General features: G+C 43.3%; 1 protein-coding gene across 1 annotated transcript in view; it reads right to left on the reverse strand.

Annotated features, from left to right (window-relative positions):
- The window catches only part of LOC306934491 (GDNF family receptor alpha-2-like), a 195805-nt gene that overhangs the window by 83485 nt on the left and 89944 nt on the right, over positions 1 to 22376 (reverse strand). Inside the window, exon 4 of the mRNA XM_079517071.1 lies at positions 16990 to 17362. Coding sequence (XP_079373197.1) covers positions 16990 to 17362 — 373 coding nt within the window. The remainder of the gene's footprint in view (positions 1 to 16989; positions 17363 to 22376) is intronic.

Genomic DNA, 22376 nt, shown 5'->3' on the forward strand with positions numbered 1-22376 from the left:
TACTTTTGCTTACGTAAAAAAAAATATGTGAGAACTCTATAATCTGAGAAAGATCCATCACACGCTGAGACTAAAACCACTGCCCTCCGCCCTGCTATAGCTTTACAGCCCCGATCGATGGGCGCTACAACGTACAGCTGCCCCTCTCCTCTCACCCCCCCCATCATCATCTGCTCCTCCTCTCTCTCCTTTTTCCCGCCCGTCTCTCATTCTCTCATCCAGCTTCCTCTCTGAACGCGTTGTCTGCTTATTATATTATAAGCGACTATATGGCATCGTTTTTTCCTCTAAAGTTGCTTGTAACTATTGGTAGTTGCGGGATTTGGGGCTTGCTTGTGTTATGATTTAATAACCTATAAGTATTGGATGTACAATATTCTCACCATATTGATCATGTATTCTGTATGTGTCTGCTGTGAACGTATGATTACCGCCTGACTTTGTTTGGATCTAGTCCATCGGAATGTGATAGCGTGCGGAGGAAAGCGGTCAGCACCACTTTACATAATTAATGTTATTATCTTCGCCTGGCCTGCCGGACTGACAAAGTAACTCCCTGTATGTCAAGTTAAGCTCTATTGCCAACCTATTTGGGCTTGTTTCCTTAGTTAGTTGCTGCGAGAGTCTAGCCAACACCAACTCGGGATTCCTGGATCGCTGCCCTCCACAATTTCCTATCCAACATCAGGTTCTTGAGCTCTGCAGTGTTGTCAGCCAAGCTGTCGCGCCGCAGCACGTCTACATATGTGGTACGCTTCTTTCCCCTCCTGGCTTTACCCTGGGTTGGCTCCCATAGGGTCAATTTACTTGCTCAGGTTCTGGGTGCCTGACCTCATCCTCATCCTTCTCTCTCTGACTTTGTCCGTGACCCGTGGTAGGTCCCCATAGAGGTCCACATTTCTGATGCGGTCCGTTCATGTGACACCTAGTGCCATTCGTAGCATTCTTGTGTAGACTCCATCCAGGGCTTTTTCCTGTTTTACTGTGAGGGTCCATGTATCGGCCCCATATACATCAGTACTGACTCCACAGTAGCTATGAACAGCCGCCTCTTAAGGTCTTCTCCCATGTCTGATTTCCACACTCTCCTCATCCCGTGCAAGGCTTTCCAGGCAAGTGCTCTCCGAACCTTCAGATCCTGTTCAGTTGAGGCAGTCCAGGCCCAGAGGTACTTGAAGTCCTCGACTCGCTCGAGCACCGTCCCATCTTCAGTGGCAATGGTGTTGACTGTCATTACCTTTGTTTTCTTGGCATTGAGCTTGAGGCCGATCTTCCTGCATTCCTTTTCTACTGCCAGTAGTAGCTCCCTTCCTTTCTCGACTGTATCCGAGATTAGGGCGGTCAGTGACCATGATGGGGTGTACTCGCCTTGACTTCCTCGGGACCAGAGTGAACCCCAGTGCCATTGATTGCAAGTCTCAGTGCATGATCCATCGCTACAACGAACAGGAAGAGGGCAAGAGTGTCACCCTGCTAGAATCTCAAATTCTTTGGTGTCACCGTCACAGGTTTGGACCTTGGTTCGAGTCTGGCTGTAGTAGCTTGACTCTATCATCTGGACCAACTTTTCTGGAACTCCGTAGGCACGTAGAATACTCATGAGTTTCCCCTGGTGGATGGTATCGAAAGCCTTTTGGAAGTCAATGAAGGTGATCACCGCAACCGGGTTGCGAACCAGTGGTTCTCAAACCTTTTCATGTCAAATGTAATAGCCGATCTATAAGCTCACAATGCGTCGCGACGATACGACATATTGTGAGCTTGTAGATCTGCTTAAAAATCTATATTTTATACATTTGAAAACTTGTGAAATGGGACATTCTGCATAAAAGACTACTTTTGGTACTTGAAGTACATTTTAACACATTGGGCGCCATTGCCATAGATGTATGGTAATTCAAAATAGTATATTACGATTAGCGCCAATTTTACATCTACATCAATTGGTCTTTTATAGTGATTATGATAGATCAAGTCGTAATGCTACTCACATTAGCACTGGGTTGCTAGGTGATGTTGAATCCTGGCGTGAATTACAGTGAAAAAATAATGAATCCTGGTGGCCAACCGCTTACAGTAATAGCACCAATACCTTTTGTACTTTTATTCAAGTCAATTTTGAATTCCGGACTTTCAGTTGTAACAGAGTATTTCTACATTGCAGTATTGATGCTTGAACTTAAGTAAATAATTGCAGTACTTTTTCCACCATGGTTTTGGCGGTAGCTGTGCATCTGTATATCCGCTGTTTTGGAGGCGTCGGTCTGACAGACGGCCTCCTCTAGGGAAACGCCAAGCATCCTGTCTTTTCAAAGATCTTACTGTTGCCTTTTTATCAACACAGGTTGATATCTCTGGCGAGGCAGAGACACTGGAGACAAGAGGAGCTTTTCTGGAGCTGCATGTGAAAAATGCTGGAAATACCTGGGCTTTTATATTCTTGTGTTCGGTGGTGTTGTGTTTTTGAAATGCTATGCCGTAGATCTGTTACAAAAAAGGGTTTGAATGGATATATTACTATCCTTTATATATATATATATATATATATATATATATATACATATACATACACACACACACACACACACACACACACACACACACACACACACACACACACACACACACACACACACACACACACACACACACACACAATGTTTTAAGGCTTTTCGAGATGTAGGTGGAAGGGAAGACACAAACGAGACATGACAGGTGATATATGGTTGGTATTATAGCCTACGAAATGCACATTCCCCACAAATTGATAGCATAACTAAGTTACACAATTCTTTGTCAATTCATAGCATCGTTACAAAAGGTTATTTCTTTTTGAGGGGCGCTAGTCCCTCCAATCATGCATTGCTTTTGAAGATTACGTCATGTGTCAGCCAAGTCTATGGACTTTCAATGTTTATTTAGGGCACTAAATGACGACGTGAGATGTCATGTGGCCGATATAAATACATCTTGTGACTGATTCCGTTTTACACAATGCATTTCATAGAATGTATTACTGTTACTTTTGTATACTTTTAGGGGAAGTTCTCGATAAGCCTTCTGGCTTCTAACTTCTCCTGCACAATATTAATATGTATGTATTGTTCTTTTTTTACGTGCTAATAGATAAAACCAAAAACCAAACCATTCATGTCTCGTGTAGGACGATGAGGATGATGATAGTGCCACACCAATAAAGCACGAGATTTTTTTAGACAGTATGTCAACCTCACTTCACACAAGTGTGATTTATTTAATTTTTTTTCATTGTATGAATCATAATAAACCATTGCGCTAGAGGTCACATCACATACCATGGAGTGTGAAGAATAAAACAATCCAAAAATGTGTGGCTCATAGAAGGCATATGTGACCGGGTCTGGCAAATAGGCCCTCATCTCGACCAGAGTAATTTTTCAGTTTTTTACAGGTTATTAAAGTACAGAATGTAAGCTTTCATATGATGTATCATTCAATGCAAATATTTGAAGGAGATATGACCATTTTAAAATGATTGTGCCGTTTTACCCAAAGCTGAGAAAATCCCCTTTGAATGTTCACAACATTTCAACACCTAGAGCTGGCTAGCCTACTTTGACTTATAAATGTATACATTTAATTTGCCCAAATCAATAATCTGTTGGAATGAAAACCTTCTTCAACATTCAAACTGTGTTAATATGAACAAAAACGAAAATCACAAAAAAAAAAAAACAAGTTTATTTTAGATTTTCTGCCTTTTCATTATAGGCAAGATGAGGACCATTTTGCTAGACCTGGTCACATATTGGCATTGTAGAACCTCTATTCCGCAACTCTATTGAGATGATGGTGACGCACGTGCTGTACAGTGTGGTATTCTAGTGGCATCGTGGTGGAAAGGAACGGTTCAGTGGATCCTGGGCTCTACACTCCCCATACCTGAGAGACACCCACTCTATCTCCACAATCGGGCATGGATTCAAGTTCTCAGTCGCCACGACTGATTTCAATCATTTGGATTCCATAGAAGCCAGCATGTCTTCAATGGAATCATGTTGCACAGCGAAAATAGCCAATCTACATGCTCACAGGGTTATTTTAAGATGAAAGAGTATTTAGATTGGTCAAACTACAGACAACATGTTTCAGTCATGAGATTTAATTTTGCTTTATTCCATGGACCCCTCCTCACTCCTTGTTCACCACCCTCCCCCCACGGGCAGGCTCAGAAACGTAACACACACGGACCAACAGGATCAGTACATGAATTACCGCAGAGAGAGGCCCTAAGTGTCATTCATTTTGCCTTTGTTTTCAAAAGGGAGCCATTCATTCTTAGTCATTCATGCTAATAACTGAAGGAATAGCCTCCTAAACATTCACTTTGCGGACGTCACAAGAATGAAATGCCATTTAAGTGAGTGTTCACGCTGCCAGTTTATCAGTAGGACTTTAGAGGGGGCATGCAAAAAGCAAGTCATTGCTGTCGGGCAGAAAACCTCTTACAGATGTGCCATTTGAGAACTTCCATGCCATTGGCAAAGACAGTGGATTGTCAGTAAATTGTCAGAACATTGCCAGTGAGAAAGGAGGGCATTTGCAAAGGTGTTGTTATGTAAATGCTATTCAGATTCTTTTTTACAATGAAAAGAAGTGTTGAAAAGGGACACTTTAACACAGTAACAAAAGAGATTAGCAAGGCTAAACAAACAGTGAAAAGAACCTTGGGGAAACAAGTATAAAAAATGCAGGACAAGTACAGGAAAGCCTGAAGTGTTGGAATGGCACATCTGTATCTCCATAATAACTTTTTGTGTTCTTTCGTAATTTAACACACCTACTTGATCATACAACAGCATCACACAAAAGCATAAAAAGTAGGAGATCCACAGAAAAGTGGTGTGAAGCCATGCATTTTGAGCCTGTATCTGCGATTGTTCGGCATTTTTAAATTTGAATCCTAAAATGTAACAGTTTTGGACATGTTTCCACCCAACAGAGACAAAGTGCAAAACAGCATTGGAAGCTCAAAACAACTTTGCGATGCAGGGTGTGTTGTGTTAACATGGTGTTGGTGTTCTGTATTCGGTGTACTGTATTTGTTATCCGTCCTGTTGCAGTTGAAACATAGTTATTGTGGTGTTGATTGCTATAGTCAGTGTGCCGGCCAGGGGGGGGTTGGGGGGGCCTTGCTTTTACAACTGTGCCCAGGGGCACATTGTCTCATAATCCGCCTATGTACAGTATAGGCTATATACACACAGTCACACACTGAACAACAGGATCAGAAAAATACCAACAACACAGGCCAACAGACGCTGCTGCACTGCTCCCATAAATCGAATGCATATGCTCCATCGCACAACGCTATTGGCAGCTACAGTCTCAAGATTACCACGTGTCAAATGTGCCGTGTTAAAAACTAAGCTGCTTAAAAAATATATATACATCAATACAATATCTAAATCTATATAAAAGATCTAAACTACCTCAAAGAGCAACATTGCTCAAGTGCAACTGTGCAAACTGCGTTGTCATAGGTAATACTGTAGGTCCAATACATTAGGCATGTGGCCATAATAGCCTAATGTTTAGTGTGTCTTCATAAGTCTGATGGCGGCCAAGAAGAAAGTGCTCCATAGTGTTTGCGTGCGGCTAGTAAGGCTGAAATACCGCTTGCCGATGGCCTGAACAGGCTGTGGCTGGGATGGTGGACGACCCTAACAATCCGTTCAGCCTTGGCCACACATTTGAAAAAATATTAACATGCGCTCTCAAAACGACATTGGATCCATTTGGAACAAAAGGTTATTTTTTCAATTTCCTGAAAAGTAACAGTTTTGGACATACAAGGCTTCCTTCCACCCGACAGCTATTTGAAGTTTACACATAGAACATGATTTTAGCCAATCATCTGCCTCTGGCTCCTTTATGATTACAAAATGAATATTAAACTCGTGCTTGTACGACACACTGAATCCTCCGAGCTAATTAAGTGTAAAACTAATAATCTGTTTTAATGTTTTTACCCACAGCTAGATATTTGATAACAGGGATTATAAAAAGAAGTTAAGTAAGAAAAATAACACCAATTAACTGGATCTAATCAAGTCCCAGACAGTGGCGGAAACTACATTTTTAGGCACAAGTATTGTGCCTAAAGGAAAACTTCCCATTTTCAACATATCTTCATATAATTGGTCCTCACTCCTCACTACTGTTCATTGTAACATGGCACCATTTGTGTCTACTGTGGACACTTCAGTATGACATCACCGTTCAGACAGGTTTTTATTTGTATTAATGCGAGAAGGCTTCCGTTATAACATGCTAACTTTCCAGGAATAGAAAGCCTGCTGTTTCTATTAGCTTGGATTTCTCATCGATGATGTCACTGGTAGGTGGGTTTCGGAACTAATGAAATAAGCCATAGAAATGAAATAATTAAGCCATAGAAATATAATAGACTGGACTTGAAAGAAAAAAGACCATACAATTAACAAATGGGCATTGGAAACAGCTGAGCAGAGTTCTGAGGGATTGTGGATATCATAATGTATCTCCAATATAATGCTACTTATAATGGAAGATTCTATAAGCAAACTTGTCTTAAAAATGTAGTCATCAACACACAACATGGACAAATCCTAGTATCCAACATGTTTATATCACATTTCCTTTCCAGACGGTTTAGCCATGGTCTGGATTCGAACCTGTGACCTTCTGTTTCCCAGACGTCCTCTCCACCTCTGCCATGCACCATACCCCTGTCTCACTAGAACATAACAACTTTTAACCCTCTTATGGCTATTGACGTAATTGACGTAATGAATAAAAAAATCCCTCATTACCGTTGCTGTAATTGACGTAATCGTTTAATTCCCTGTAATCGGGGGCTTAATGTAGCAAAATGTATTCTGTAATCTACCTAAAACCGGCCGAAATCCGCGTGTGCACGCTCTTGCACGCGCGCGGTCTTTATGTGCATCGCTGCGTAACATGCGATATTTGGGTCTTGATTAGAGCTTAATTTGACTTAGTTATTAAAATAAACGATGATAGCTTAGCATCCTGGACATCTGACTGTGTAGCACACAATGCAGAAAGATAGCGGATGTTGATGTTCTGTTAACAGGAAATGACATCGCCAGATTCGCTCTGATTGGTCAAAATCGGCATATGAAGTTACCGCCAATGGGCTTAGAGGCGTCTTAGAGCTGCCTCATTCCCTTTGGCCAATTGAATTAAGAATCGAGTAAGTGCTATTTGGAATGACCCTCTATCATACTGTAAAGTTTCGTGACTCTACATTTGTTTTGTTAAGGTCAGACTCGGTTTGTAGATATTGGTCCATGTGTAGATTGCTGAAAATAATTCATAACATTCAAAATGGCGGAAGATCCTAGGATCGGAGGTGGGAGTAGACCTAAAACAGTAGACCTACTTCCACCACTGATCTAAAACAAAAAAAGCAACATCTATCCAAGCCTGAGGTTTTCTAATAATGCAGCGATTGGACAATCGTGAGGATAGGATGAATGGCTGTTCCATCAATACCAGCCCAGAGGACACAGTGCTTAAGGTTGTGCAGTTGTTTGACAGATGGAGGTCACTCCACTGTCACTTTAAGAATATTTCATGCCGTGACAATTACTGTGGACACCTCGGAGCAGGATAAAATCACCAATCAGAGCACATTATCAGCCCGGACGCTGACCAATGGCATCTCGCCGTAATTGAATCTGGGTGACATCCTCTCGCGTGCCAGCACTTACTCACCGCAGGGTGCGAGTGGCAATCGAGTGGCTGGATTATTAAAGTCACGTTCTACACTTGCGGTGCGTGCGTGCGTGCGTGCGTGCATGCATGCGTGTGTGCGTGCGTGCGTGCGTGCGTGTGCATGCTGTGCATGCTGCGCATGTCTGTGCACTGTTGGAAGCGCAATGTGCAGCTGACCTCCACGGTCAGGGGAACAGTGCAGAAGATAATGAGGTTTAACGTTTTCATTTCATACGTCTCAATAAGGCGCAGCGTGCCAGACACCATGGGCTCCGAGAGGTCGAACCATAGCAACACGGGGCCTGAAACACAGGTATAGCAGGTAATTATCGGGACATTCATAAATCGGATGGGCAGGTGCATGAAGTGTTTTTTTTTCACTATACTTTAGCAAAAAAAACATCTGATGTACTGTGGTATATTATAGTTTCAATGTACAGATGATTATTTTGATAGCATATTATTTTTTTGTTTGTTTGTTTTTAGACGCTATTGGTTTACCTGTAGTTTCCTGAGGCACATATACACTCTGCATTACGCATGCACTACGCATGCAATTACCTTGTTTATTGTAAATCGCTCTCCATAAGAGCGTCTGCTAAATGCCAAAGGTAGGAGGGAGGTGATGAAGTCTTCTACTGATGTAATTATTGATTTGAAAACATGTGAGTTTGTGTTTTCAAACTTTTCTTGTTATATTACCGCTCAAAAACCAACCATTTTGGACTTAAAAGGTCTGACGTGTTGCCAAGCCATCTGCGACTGGTGATCACTGGCGAGGCCAGTGACAAAAGTTGGCATAAAGTGGGCAGAGGGCCTTTTGGGATTACTTTGAATATGACTTAGTCACAGATAAGAGCAAGTGCTTTGTAGAAGGTGATAAAATATCCTGAACTTTTTCTTAAAAAGGAAAAGTCCCTTTGAAAAGATCCACATGAGATGCTGCACCTCGTGTGCTTTGGTTTTTGACCCATCTCCATATAATCGGTCCTCACTAATGTTCATTAAAAGATGCCACCATTTTTGTCTACTCACTCTGTCTCAGAGTATAGAGCTGTGGAGAGTTGTTTTATGTTTATTAATGTTAAAACAATGGCTTCTATAGCAGCACGCTAACCTTCCAGCAAGAGAAAGGCTGAAGTTTCTATTAGCTTGGAATCCCCATTGATGATGATGTCACCAGTAGGCTTGTTTCTGACATGGTGTGTATAACTGATATTTTTGAATAGCCAACATACAAAACAAGGATAAAGTGGTTAAAATTATCGTGATGCTGCATCAACACATTTTGCTGGGGACCCCCTGCAACCCCCTGAAGGACCCCTGCCTGGTCCCCGGACCCCACTTTGACAACAACCGAAGTAGTTGCCCGAACCTCTAGTATTGCAAAAGTGTTGAAACTAACACTAAACATTTCTAACAAAACAAGAAAAAAATAAATATATAAAATAGAAAAATCACACCTGTGTGAAGTGAGGGGCGCTAAAATATTAAAGTCTAACTCATGTTGATTAGGTGATGTAATGGTGATGTAAAACAAACGGTGCAAACACAAACATTAAATTATCTTTATTCTCATAATGGCATTTAATGTTTGGGACAAGATGACGTGAATTTCCCTTCATTGTCAATGGCGTTTTTAAAACAAACATTAAACCTGTATATAGGAGGGGCTAGCGCCCATCAAAAATCACACTTGTGTGAAGTGAGGGGCGCTCTTATCATCATACATCATCACTTTTCTGGCCACACGTTTTATCCTCACATTCCGTGGTACACACAGACACACAAAGCTGGCTATAGGAGGGGCTAAAAAAACTCTAGTAACCTTGGCCTCCATTGAAGCAGGATGAAATGGTGGCAACAGGAGTGGAGGGGGAATTGTCATGCATGGCTGGCTGGAGGTAATCCCACCTGCTGAGCACTGGAAACATGCGGGCAGCACATGGAGGGAAGCCATGCGTGTCTCTCCACAAACCCGCGGATAATAAACGGCTAATCCTGCAAAGAGCTAGCCTGAGTCTTTTTCTGACGCTAAATGGGTTTCCTGCTGTTGGATGGAGAGCTGGACAGGTAGAGCCATACAGGAAACACTAAAACGCTGCTCGCTTGCTGTGTCTGGCAAAAAGAAACTCACCAAAGGTGGAGGATTGACTACTGCATGCCGTCGCTGTTGGGCACAATCGCTGTCATGCGACAGTGTCACACAAAAGCAGCCAAAAATAGCTAATCGGAGCAGCATAATATATAGAATAGAATATTTCTGTTGTTATATGACATTTTGGTATTTAGCCTGTGTGTGTGTGTGTGTGTGTGTGTGTGTGTGTGTGTGTGTGTGTGTGTGTGTGTGTGTGTGTGTGTGTGTGTGTGTGTGTGTGTGTGTGTGTGTGTGCGTGCGTGCGTGCGTGCGTGCGTGCGTGCGTGCGTGCGTGCGTGTGTGTGTGTGTGTGTGTGTGTCTGAAGGTCAGCACGGTGGCTGTCTACAATGCGGTATGTGTATCTACCCTACTTTATGGGGCAGAGACATGGACTCCATATAGACACTTCACAAACCTGGAAGCTGGTCCACATCTGCTGCCTTCAGAGGATCCTTGGCCTATCCTGGGAAGACAGAGCCCCCCACACAGAGATTGTAAACAGCACAGAATCCACCTGTATGGAAGCAGCTGTGGCTAAAAAACACCTACGGCGGATAGGACACACCATCCGCATGCCTGACCACCGCCTGTCCCGCCAAGTCCTCTACGGCCAACTGCATGATGCAAAGCATGCCGCCGGTGGACAAAAGAGGCGCTACAAGGACTACAGCAAAGACCTCCTGAAGCGCACTGCCATCAACGCCACGCAGCTTGAAACTCTGGCATGACCGCTCAGCCTGGCGGGTCATCTGTGCCAGGGCAATCTAACACATAAGCGAAAGCAACCAGCAAAGCAGGTTCGAGAGACGTGCCCAGCGACACCGGAGGGAAGACGGCATTCCTCCCCTGCCCCGCCTGTGGAAAGTCTGCGGCTCACGCATCGACAGCCACACCAAGTGGCATCAGTGGCAACGACGCTGATGCCACTTGGCGTGCGTGCGTGCGTGCGTGCGTGCGTGCGTGCGTGCGTGCGTGCGTGCGTGCGTGCGTGCGTGCGTGCGTGCGTGCGGGTTGTGTGGACAAGAAATCTAAAACAATTGTTCCAATGAAAGGTCCTACAGCATGAGATTCAGCTTTTCCAAAAAAAAATGTGTTTTTTGCGCTCCCCTGTGTGTTCTCTATCCCCACAAATATGTAATTTTGAACAATCAGGCTTTCTCATCTTAATGGGGCTTTTATGGAAATTTCTCTCAGATTTTGGTTTTGATTTTGTCATCTGTATCACCCTACTTTGTATATTTCCTCCCCCTCTTCAGCCTTCAGTCGCAAATTTGCATTTCCACTTTGTTTACAATGTCCGCCATTGTTGATTTTCCCAGTTGGCATGGAATGGAAACCATTTATCTAGCATCAGTATTATAATGATTCAAAGATTAAATGATTTGCATATCAGCGCCCCCCACCACATCAGGACATTATGGTACTTCAGCTAAATTTGCTTCAGAAGCCAGAAATAAATGGCATGGACTGGTTATATCAGAGTGGTGATTTAGGCTCACACCATTAGAAATACGTTTGAAGGACATATATAATATGATATTAAATATTAAAAACTGTTTTAAAATGCATGTTGTAGTTCCTTTAAAGAATACATGCTTCTTTCGATTTTTGAGAGGGGCGCTAGCATGACAACACATGGGCACCACATAACACACTTAATAATACAATAAAGGCATGAGAACAAAAAGAATACAAATCTATTCTAAGATACTTATTCACGTCAAATACAGTAGATAATAACCATCACAGCATTGCTGCCATGCAACAACATCTCTCCCATATACAGCTCAGCCGTTTGTGTCCATCCCCTGCCTCCCAATTAGTAGGACATCTAACTGGTATCCGTCCGTCACTCCAATACACAGCGTTGATTCAAACACTATAGAACATCACAAAAGCTGTGTTGTCAACGTACAATGTACAGTACAGTACACGAGTAAATATACTTTGTTGCTGTCCACTGCCAAACAATGCTGTTGGTCAGTGGCGTGCACAGATAGACACTAGGGGGTGCTAGAGCAATGGCAATGTGCCCTTTTTTTCTTTTATTTTTTTTGTTTTTTTGTACATTGTACACAGTACAGTATGTGTACCATGGTGACATTGATCAATTATTGATAAAAAAGCTTCTAATATATTATTTAGGCCCCACAATCTATAAATCTCACACTATTAAGGCAACCGGCCGGTTCCACGCGCTGCACAAGGTGCCCTTTTTTCACTTGAGCACCTGCCCCTCTAAATGTCTGTGCACGCCACTGCTGTTGGTGTATAGAGCGTCGCAGTCCCGCCCCCTACCAGGGCCCAGGAAATGATTCCCCGTTCATTTTCCTCATAGACATTTCAAAAAGTATTTATTTAACGACCTTTTAAGCCTCGGACAAAGCCAACTTGAGTTGTGAGAAATCATGACAACAAACAAAAATTTTCGGGCCGAACAAATAATTAGAAAGAAGAAGAAAACGGCAGGTTACAACACTTTTTTTTCTTGTTTTTCTTCTTTGTAATTATTTGTTTGGTCCAAAATATTGTGTTTACTGTCATGATTTGTCACAACTCGAGTTGGCTTTGTACGATGCTTAAAAGGTCTAAATAAATAAATAAATACATATTTATTTAAATGAATAAATAAATACTTTTTGAAATGTCTATGGGAAAAATGCATTGGGAATTATTTCCTGGGCCTGGTGTCGTCATGAAAGGGGGCGGGACTGCGACGCTCTATAGGCCTACTGTACAATGTAGTACACAATACAGTATACAATACAAATTATACCATGTACAGTGCACATGGTGTAATTTGAATGGGTGAATGTAATGCACATTTTAAAGTGCTTTGGAGAAAACCGCTATATAAATGAATACACCATTTATCATTCGGTCTCACTTGTATACAAGACTATATTATTGATAGGCTATACAGTAATTTATTTCCATGACTTTTTCTGCTATTGTATTGATCATGTCCAGCACAATAAACCATCTGATATACATCCCAAAAGGATGCTGCTTGTCAGCCTAAGGTAAAGGATTCTTATTGAATAAATGCTTGATTTATTCCACTGACAGGCAGTGCAAGTAATCATGAGCCAGAGGGGTCCAGCGAGCTGCCATGTCTGTGGATGTCACTACGCAATGAGGAATACACACACACACACACACACACACACACACACACACACAGAGAGAGAGAGAGAGAGAGAGAGAGAGGTGGAGAAGACAGTGGTGAAGAGTAACTAAGTACATACAGTATACTCAAGTACTGTACTTAAAGGAGTAGTTCAGCACAAACATGCCTTATTTTGTATCCGTTACACAGCCCATGAAGCCTTGAATTCAAGGAGATTGTTGTCTTTGTGTCGCATTAGCTTACTTATGATCTTTGATGAGTATTTCTATACATGTATTTGACGTATTATGTGTTGGTCTTGCTTACTGTAAATCGCTCTGGATTAAGAACGATTTACAGTAAGCAAGAACAACACATGGTTGTCATCAATGATGTGATGACCGGCAGATACTCAATGATGTGATGACCGGCAGAGACTCAATGGAGATTCAAGAACAACACATGGTTGTCATCAATGATGTGATGACCGGCAGATACTCAATGATGTGATGACCGGCAGAGACTCAATGGAGATTCTGCACGTTTCTATTCAAGGCTTCATGGGGTGTGTAATTGATAGAATATACGTCATTAAAGCAGCACTATGTTAAAAAAAAAAAAAACATTTACCCACTTAAGCCCTACTTTATTGAATTTACGTAATTGCATATTTTTGTTATCATTTAAAAGTAGGCTACACAATTACATTCATGGAAATACTTTATACTGTACATTACTTCTCTCACTCGAAAATAGCTGATCTATAGCCTCACGTTTACAACAAGTCACAATTTGACATTCTGCAAGCTTTTGACCTGCTATTTTAGAAAATGACTTTAGTACTTTACCTAAAAAAAATACATTGCATGGATGTCCCTGGGACGTATCCTCAGTGATGTTTCCTGAGGTCAACGGGGTTTCGGGTCTAATTACATCATACCCCTCACTCAGGCGACCCAGCCGGGGTTGATCATTATCCCGACTTACGTCCCGACTTACATCCCAGTAGCTACCCTCGATCAGTCCATCAGGGAATGAGCAAGGCCACACAATCCGTTGCTCCGGAACTACTCTGCCGGGACTGGGAGAACCAAATTCTGGCGCGTGGAAGGACTATAGGCTCTGTGGGTTGACTCCTGTCCGGGCCCCTCCTACGTCTCACCAGGTCCACTCTTGCTCTCACCAGGCCCAGGACCTGTGCGTTGCACCAGACTCCCAGCACCAGGCACTCCATTCAGGAGTGGTGGATTATAATGGCCCTCCTAAAGTCCTCACCGAGGTTTGTTGGGCTTCCTCCTCACGGAGGACACAGGCTGGGGCGCTAACCCACACTGCTCCCGGGGTGCCGTCTACATTCCGGCTGTCACCCGTCTCTCCGGTGTTCACCAGACTATACCCGGTTGTGACATAGTCTATTCCTATGAGTCACTATAAATAGTAATAACTATAACTAAAAAAATACATTGCATGGATGCACCTGGGACGTATCATCAGTGATGTGTAGCTTAGGTGTAGCTTACAGTAATGCAAATACGCTTGTACTTTTACTCAAGTAATCTTTTGACATACAGGACAAAGGAGTATTTCTAGATTTTGCTATTGCTACTTTTACCTAGAAACAAAACAAAAACAATAAAGGAAAACAGATTACTTCTTCCGCCACTGATAAACAGAGTAACAGAGATGGTGTTTGTGAGAGATAAAGCGAAAGATAAAGGCAGAATAAAAGCGTGAGAGAAAGTGGGAGTGGGGCAGAAAGAGAGAGAGAGAGAGAGAGAGAGAGAGAGAGAGAGAGAGAGAGAGAGAGAGAGATACAGAAAAAGATAGAGAGAATTAGGAAGTGAGAAGGGACACAGAGAGAGAGAGAGAGAGAGAGAGAGAGAGAGTGTCAGGGAAGCGAGAGAGAGAAAGAGAATCATGGAAACGAGAGAGCGAGATGGAAGGAAATAAGTGTGAGAGTGTTTGTACGCTGTAGTCTGACAGGCGGAGCAGCGCCGGTAGATCTGCGGTCAGACAGCCACTCTGGGACCCTACAAACAAAACACCGGCCTCTCACTGTCACACGATTGCATCAGGCGCTTAATCATATGTGACACCGGCAAATGGAAAAGCAGTCAAAAGTTTTACTTCACCGATAAGTTCTCTCAGCACGCCACACCGTGGCGCGCTATTTTTAGGGACTGCCGCTCGACTCCGGCGCGCTCCCTTGGTCGAACTCCATTAGGCTCTCAAATGGGTTTTTAAATGCCTCAAATTATACAAATGTCGGCACATTTTCTGTGCTATTAAGCTAATGAACAGAAATGCATGTCTTATTTAAGCATGTTGATGGTGGGCCTTTTGACAGTGATAGTACTAGGAAGGCTGTAGAAAATATATCAATCAATAGTGAAAATAGCAGCCCTACAAGCTCACAGGCTTGTGAGATTGGTTCCTGCCCGACAGCAACAAGAGTTTTTTATTCAAGTACAGTACTCAAGTAAATGTAGTTCATTACTGTCCGGCACCGGTAGACGGTAGTACCTGCCATGTTTCTGTGTTCGCTGACACAAGGAAAGGGGTTCATGGCTGGCTGGGTGTGAATTGAGTCTAGGCCTCTTGGATCCGATAGAAGCACAAAGTGATCCACTAATGTTTTGTTCGGCTTAATTGAGCATTGTCCCTTCAACTTAGCCTTGCGTCTTCATTCCACATCTAATAGCACCGCCTGCTCCTTCCCTGAGAGCCTAATTACTTCCCTGGCAAAGTTACAGCGGTGAAATGTATGAAAACTTTAGCATGGCATGGGAGAGAGGAGATCGCAGTCAAATGGGAATATAACTGCCGACGTGCGCTGCGGATTTAACATTTTCCTGCATGAATATAAGGAGATGATAATGAATCGTCAGATGGCGAGAAAGCTTGTCTCATGGGCACCGCCCCCTAAAATCCTTCCACCTGCCCCAAAAGCACGCTTCCTCCTAATGTGTCTCGCACACCCACATTATGCATGCGGTACACGCACGCACGCACGCACGCACGCATGCACGCACGCACGCACACCAGTGTTGATTTTGACAGCAAATTTGCAGACATACAGACACCTTTGTAAGCACACAAATGATTGTCTGCACACTTCTCAGCCCTCGTTCACTTTCTTATCTTCTGCACTGCAGACAAAGTGATCACACACAAACACGCAAGCACGCACGCACGCACGCACGCACGCAAGTCGCACGCACGCACGCAAGTCGCACACGCACACACGTTGCACACCTCGCACACGCACACAGGTTGCACACGCTGGATCTACTGGATCTCTTCTCCATTAGTCCCTTCCTGACATTTTGAATGTATTGACGAAATTGTCAGTATATTTAGTCATCATAGTTTTTATTCAGTTTCTATTTAGTTTTTGTCAGTGAAAAAAGGTAATTGACAAACATTTTTCGTGGCTGCAGGCATGTGTTCCGACATACCATGAGTCCGATAGTCGTTAGTCCGACACAAACACTAACCTCGCACGCGGTCACCACATGTGATTTGTAACCCGCAACACGGGTGATTTGTAACCGGCCACGGGTGATTTGGTATGTTGAATCAACGTTTGCACCACACTTTTCGTCATAGCTTTATAGTCGACGAAATCAACACAGACGCACACGCACGCTCACTCACTCCCAGGGGCCATCACCATGAATGAATGAACAGAACAGGTTTGTAACTCTATGAGTGTACAAATGGAACCAAATGTACACTCTCGGGTCCATTTGGTTCCATTTCTACACTCTCAGAGTTAAGGGGGGGGGGCCTAAAACCTGGAGACTTGACATGTAATCAGTAATTGCGTTTTTATAATAACAGTAATATGGTGTGTAAAAAAAAGAAAATCTAAAATCGGACAAGACCAAGTCCTGCCACGGACACATTTGTCCATGTACGTACGGACGTATTAATGACCCCTGCTCAATCCCCAAAGCCAGCTCGGCCCCCTCCTCTCACCTGCACAGTGGGTCGTGGCGGCAGACCATCCTCAGCTCCAGACAGTTGGGCTTCACCTTGTCGTTGAAGGAGCAGTCGGGCACGATGGTCTGCCGGCGGCGCTCCGAGCAGCCCTCGGACAGGCAGGGGCAGAACAGCAGCCGGTGGGTGAACTCGGCGGGCACGCGGTCCAGGAACTGCCGCAGCGCCTTGTGGCAGCGCTTGCGGTTGCAGGTGTCGCCTTTGTCGCCCTTGTGGCAGGTGGTGATGTAGGCGGTGCGCTGCTTCTTGCAGGTGGCGTTGAGGTTGCAGGCCTTGGTGGCGTCCAGGCAGGGGTTGCAGGTGGCATCCGTCTCCGGGCACTGGAAGCCCTTGGGGGCCACCGTGTGCATCCCTGCATGGTGGACAGAGGGGGGAGAAAGGACAGTCGGTCAGTGTTAATTTTTGGTGACTAAAAACTACAACATGCGACTACGAAAATGTTCACTAACCTTTTTCAAAACGAACTCTATGCTATGGTGACTGGACAATCCACTGATGTTAGTTAACACATTGACTGCTAAGAACGTCTATTTACGTCCTTTCAAATACAACGCTTCACTGCCAAAGATGGTGATTTATGTTCAATTGTCTTTTCAGTGGTTTACGATAAATGGCGCTCCTCACCAACTTATGAATGGTTCCCATAACTAATAAAATCAATGATCACGGTTACAAAATGTATTTTCCGAGTGAAAGAAAAGATGATCGTCCGCCACAACACACAGCGTTTGTTTACATCCAGTTCACGTCTCAAGCTTAAAACGTGTGACAACGCAAACGCCTTGTAAATTGCATTTTCATGTAGATTGGCTAGTTCCCAGAATGTTAGCCACGGATTAGGAGCACTGCCTGCTGTTTAAGTGGTTGAAACATGCTGATTTACGTTCCGAATCATCAAACAGTGACATGCCATTTCTATAATACAGTAGCACAGTAAATATATACAGTATATATATATATATAGCTCATAGCAAATGTAGGGCTTGCTCACACTGGCGGGGGTTATTCAATATCATCTTTCCTTCTCCATTTCTCCAACCAACTGCGGGCCACGAGAGACATTCCTGGAGCAAGTCCATATCCATGCTTACTGAATTATTGATTCACTCTGTCTCAGACCTTGAGTGAAATATGAATGGAATAAACTACATATCAGCCCAAATTGCATGTTTTCTGCATCATCTGTGGATGTTGTTCCGTTGTTGTATGGCATTAAGATGTGTAAGGGCCAAAGGAATTATTATAGTACTCAGTCAATCTGTGTTGTCCCTCGGGTTCAGCGGTGGACAAGTAACCAAGTACGTTCACCTCAGTACTGTACTTACGGTCATTTTGTTTTTGTAACTGTACTTTACTTGACTTTCACTCCACTACATTTCAAAAAACAAATGTTGTACTTTTGACCCCACTACATTTCTAGTAAGGTGAAAAGTACATTATGAATTAACCACTGCAGCCCCCTACAGTAAATTGCACCGATGGTCACAGAGTTATGGCCATTTGCAGTGTTGAACCATATGTGTACAATATAGGGTTTGTTGGTGGGACAATTGTCGGATAACAGAACGGTCGCCTCAAATCACAGTTGCCCCACGGGCGCAATTCCGGCGAACTCTGATTGTTCTCTGCCTGGTATTCCTAAACGTAACTTCAGTAAACTATGCCTAAATCTAACCTCATTCTTATAACCTTAACCTCAGTAAAACAAAGACAGGAATTAAGAAGCGCCCCACTGAGCGGTGGTGTTTTGAGGCGAGCATTCCGGTTACTCTTGTCATGGCAGACCCCTGAACAGTGTTTGTACCAAGTTTGGTGCGGTTGGAGCAACAGTGTGAAAACATTTAGAGGTGAACGGAATACGAAATAATATGTGAAAACGGAGACAGCTCTGACTGTAACCAAGTTATCCGAATACTGGAAATATGATTTTGAGGTACTTTACTTGTGCACGTCCATTTTTCGAGAGCAGTACCACTGTACTGACAGCCTGACTGACGTTTATTAATCCTCATTCTCTTCATTGTAGCCTACAGACAAACGCTGTTTATTCTATTCATGTTTGCACACAAGCACAACCTTTAGGCTGCCATACATTTGGTTGTAACGTTATGGCAAAACAAGTTTATACCACTTGCATTGCATGAGTCAGAAATTATATTAAACATTATATATTAAAAATGATAATCTAATGATGCATACTTTGTCTAGAGGTGTGTGAAGGAGTTTGAGTTGAGTTGAAGGTTTTTTTTTGGTGGGGTGGGGGGTCAGGGGCGTGGCATATTGGCATATTAATGAGGGTTTGATCATACATCATCATACATCACATTCTCTGCTCAACCAATCAAATCATCACATTCCGTGCTACAAACACAAACACGGCTCATACGCACAAACACACAAAGCTGTGCATATGAGGGGCTAGTGCCCCTCAGAAATAATAATAATACAAAAAAAATTGTTCTTGGCAAAAGCTGCATGATACTGCAGAAAGCACTGTAAGAACGACCCTATAACTACTGTATTGGATGCTTTCTGGTAAAGTAACAAAGTTACTTTGGCCCCCTCCAGTTCTTCCAGTGTAATCACAAAGTGAAACATTGTAAATCCCCTCGGCCTGCACGTCATATTAATGGTGTAAACAGTGTGTGTGTGTGTGTGTGTGTGTGTGTGTGTGTGTGTGTGTGTGTGTGTGTGTGTGTGTGTGTGTGTGTGTGTGTGTGTGTGTGTGTGCACCTCCAGTAGATAACTGCAGAAGAGGTCAACTGAGGAAGCATCACCCACACACAGTCACACACGAGTGTGTGTGTGTGTGTGTGTGTGTGTGTGTGTGTGTGTGTGTGTGTGTGTGTGTGTGTGTGTGTGTGTGTGTGTGTGTGTGCACCTCCAGTAGATAACTGCAGAAGAGGTCAACTGAGGAAGCATCACCCACACACAGTCCCACACGAGTTTGTTTTCATATCGTTGCTGTCTGTATTTTAACTTTTTGTGTGTTTTTTCTTTGTAAATGAACGCCCAAAACTTCATACTACAGCTTATCTTAAAGAGCAGATCTGCAAGCTCGGAAAATGCGGCATGAAACGTGCTTTGAGCTTGTAGATCTGCTATTTTTTCAATTTTTTAATTTTAATCCTGAATCCTGAGTAACAGGTTTGTTTATATAACAGGTTTATAGAGGTTTCCACCCGACAGAGACGATATGCTTGTGATGATTTCGTAAGCACATTTTTTAACTCAGGGGTGTGTGTGTGTGTGTGTGTGTGTGTGTGTGTGTGTGTGTGTGTGTGTGTGTGTGTGTGTGTGTGTGTGTGTGTGTGTGTGTGTGTGTGTGTGTGTGTGTGTGTGTGTGTGTGTCAGACTGCCACAACAGCTTCGTTCGCTTCCCGCGTTTACGCGTCTTACTTGTGTATATTTTGAATGGTCCTGTTGACTCAAAGGCTTTCAGATTTCAGTAAGAAACCAAAATCCAATCACATGTTAACTCCATAGACGTGCACGTACAAAACCAAAATCACGGCAGTCCATCTTTAACTTATGAAAACACACGAAAAGTTAGAATATGGAGAGTGGAGGTTTCTGCCCGACAGCAACACTGTATTAGAAAAGTTCTCTTGTACAGATGATGATATTTCTGAGCTGGAGGCGGGTGACATCCAGCCACATTCATCTCTTATTCAGCACAACCAATCTCAGTCTATGTCTATCGGACAGACAGCCTGGCCCCCCCGTAGCAGCTACAAACTTGTAGATCAGCTACATACTGTATACTGTATACTATACTGTTAAAGTGATGTTGAATTGTTGATGCAATATTAACTACTTTTTCTGGAGCTGGGGACCCCTCTCAAGGACCCCTGTGGTGGTTCCTAGACCACACCTTGAGAACCACTGTCTTGTTCAACAGATCCAATCTCAGTCTGTGTCTATCAAGAGTGCCCTGCAGCGAGTAGAAGACCATTTATTTTAGTGTGGAGCGCAAAGCAGACAGCTAGCGCTCGATTTCCAAGAGCTGTATCTTACATTATCAATCCTCCAAATGGGGAGGGGGAGGTGTGTGTGTGTGAGTGTGAGTGTGAGTGTGAGTGTGAGTGTGTGTGTGTGTGTGTGTGTGTGTGTGTGTGTGTGTGTGTGTGTGTGTGTGTGTGTGTGTGTGAGTGTGTGTGTGAGTGTGTGTGTGTGTGTGTGCGTGCGTGCGTGTGTGTGTGTGTGTGTGTGGGGGGGGGGGCTAGAACTGACACATCACAGCAGGAGGGCCGCTATGGGAAATAAACACCCCCCCCCCCCCCCCCCCCTCCCGTTGAAATAAATCATTGCTGTCGGGCAGAAACCTCTTATCTGCATATTTTTACTTTTTGTGTTTTTTCCCCCCGTCAATGAACACCCTTCTTGATCATACTACATGCAGCCTCACACTAAAGCAGGGGTTCTCAACGTTTTTGGCCGGGGACCCCCGGAAATGCTTTGGCAATGTCTCGGGACCCCCGCCCCGCCCCCAATATAAATTGACTGCTACAATAACCTTAAACCATTTTGGGCGGGAACCCCTTTTGGTGTTTTAAGCATTGTTATAATTTAGCTATTGAAAAATAGCAGATCTACAAGCTCATAGCGCGCCACCGAGTGGCGCGCTACGAGCTTGTAGGTCTGCTATTTTTGAAAAATCGTGAAAATAGAATTTTAAAATATAACTTTTTTTTTTTTTTTTGAAAATAATTTGGGGACCCCCTAAAATAATTTGGCGACCCCCCGAGGGGTCGCGACCCACGGGTTGAGAACCCCTGCACTAAAGCATCAAGAGTGGCAGATCTACAAGCTGAAAATGTGTCACGAAGCGATGCGTTTTGAGCCGGTAGATTGAGTCACAGATAAAACCCCAGCTCGATTGGTGCTTGAACAAAATATATGTATTTATTTATTTTCATCAAAGGCTTATATAGATAAACGTGAGAAAAGAAGAAAATAACCCAATGCTAATCTAGTTCAAGCGTATAAGGCAGCATTTATTTCGTTTCTTAATACATTTAGGACTGAGGCAGAATGTTGCTATGTACTGTAACCAAAAGGGGTTCCCGTCCTGCATGGCTTGTGAACGCGTTTATTCATTTATTTGTTGTTGTTGATGGCTTGGATGCATCAATGTTATAAACAGACAAACAGCCACTTTGAGTCATGTGACTTGTGGGTGTTCAAAATAACAGACAAAAAGTAATTGCCACTGGGAAGCATCTTACCTATAAGTCATATGACAGCCAAGTCTATAGTTTTAATGTCCCAGCCAACGTCTATGGACTTTAATGTTTGTTTAGGGTAAACGATGATGCAATTTGTGCCAGCCAAGTCTATGGACTTACTTTAATGTGATACATTCT

Source organism: Electrona antarctica (genome assembly GCF_951216825.1).
Source record: "Electrona antarctica genome assembly, chromosome: 12".
Classification (NCBI taxonomy): Eukaryota; Metazoa; Chordata; class Actinopteri; order Myctophiformes; family Myctophidae; genus Electrona; species Electrona antarctica.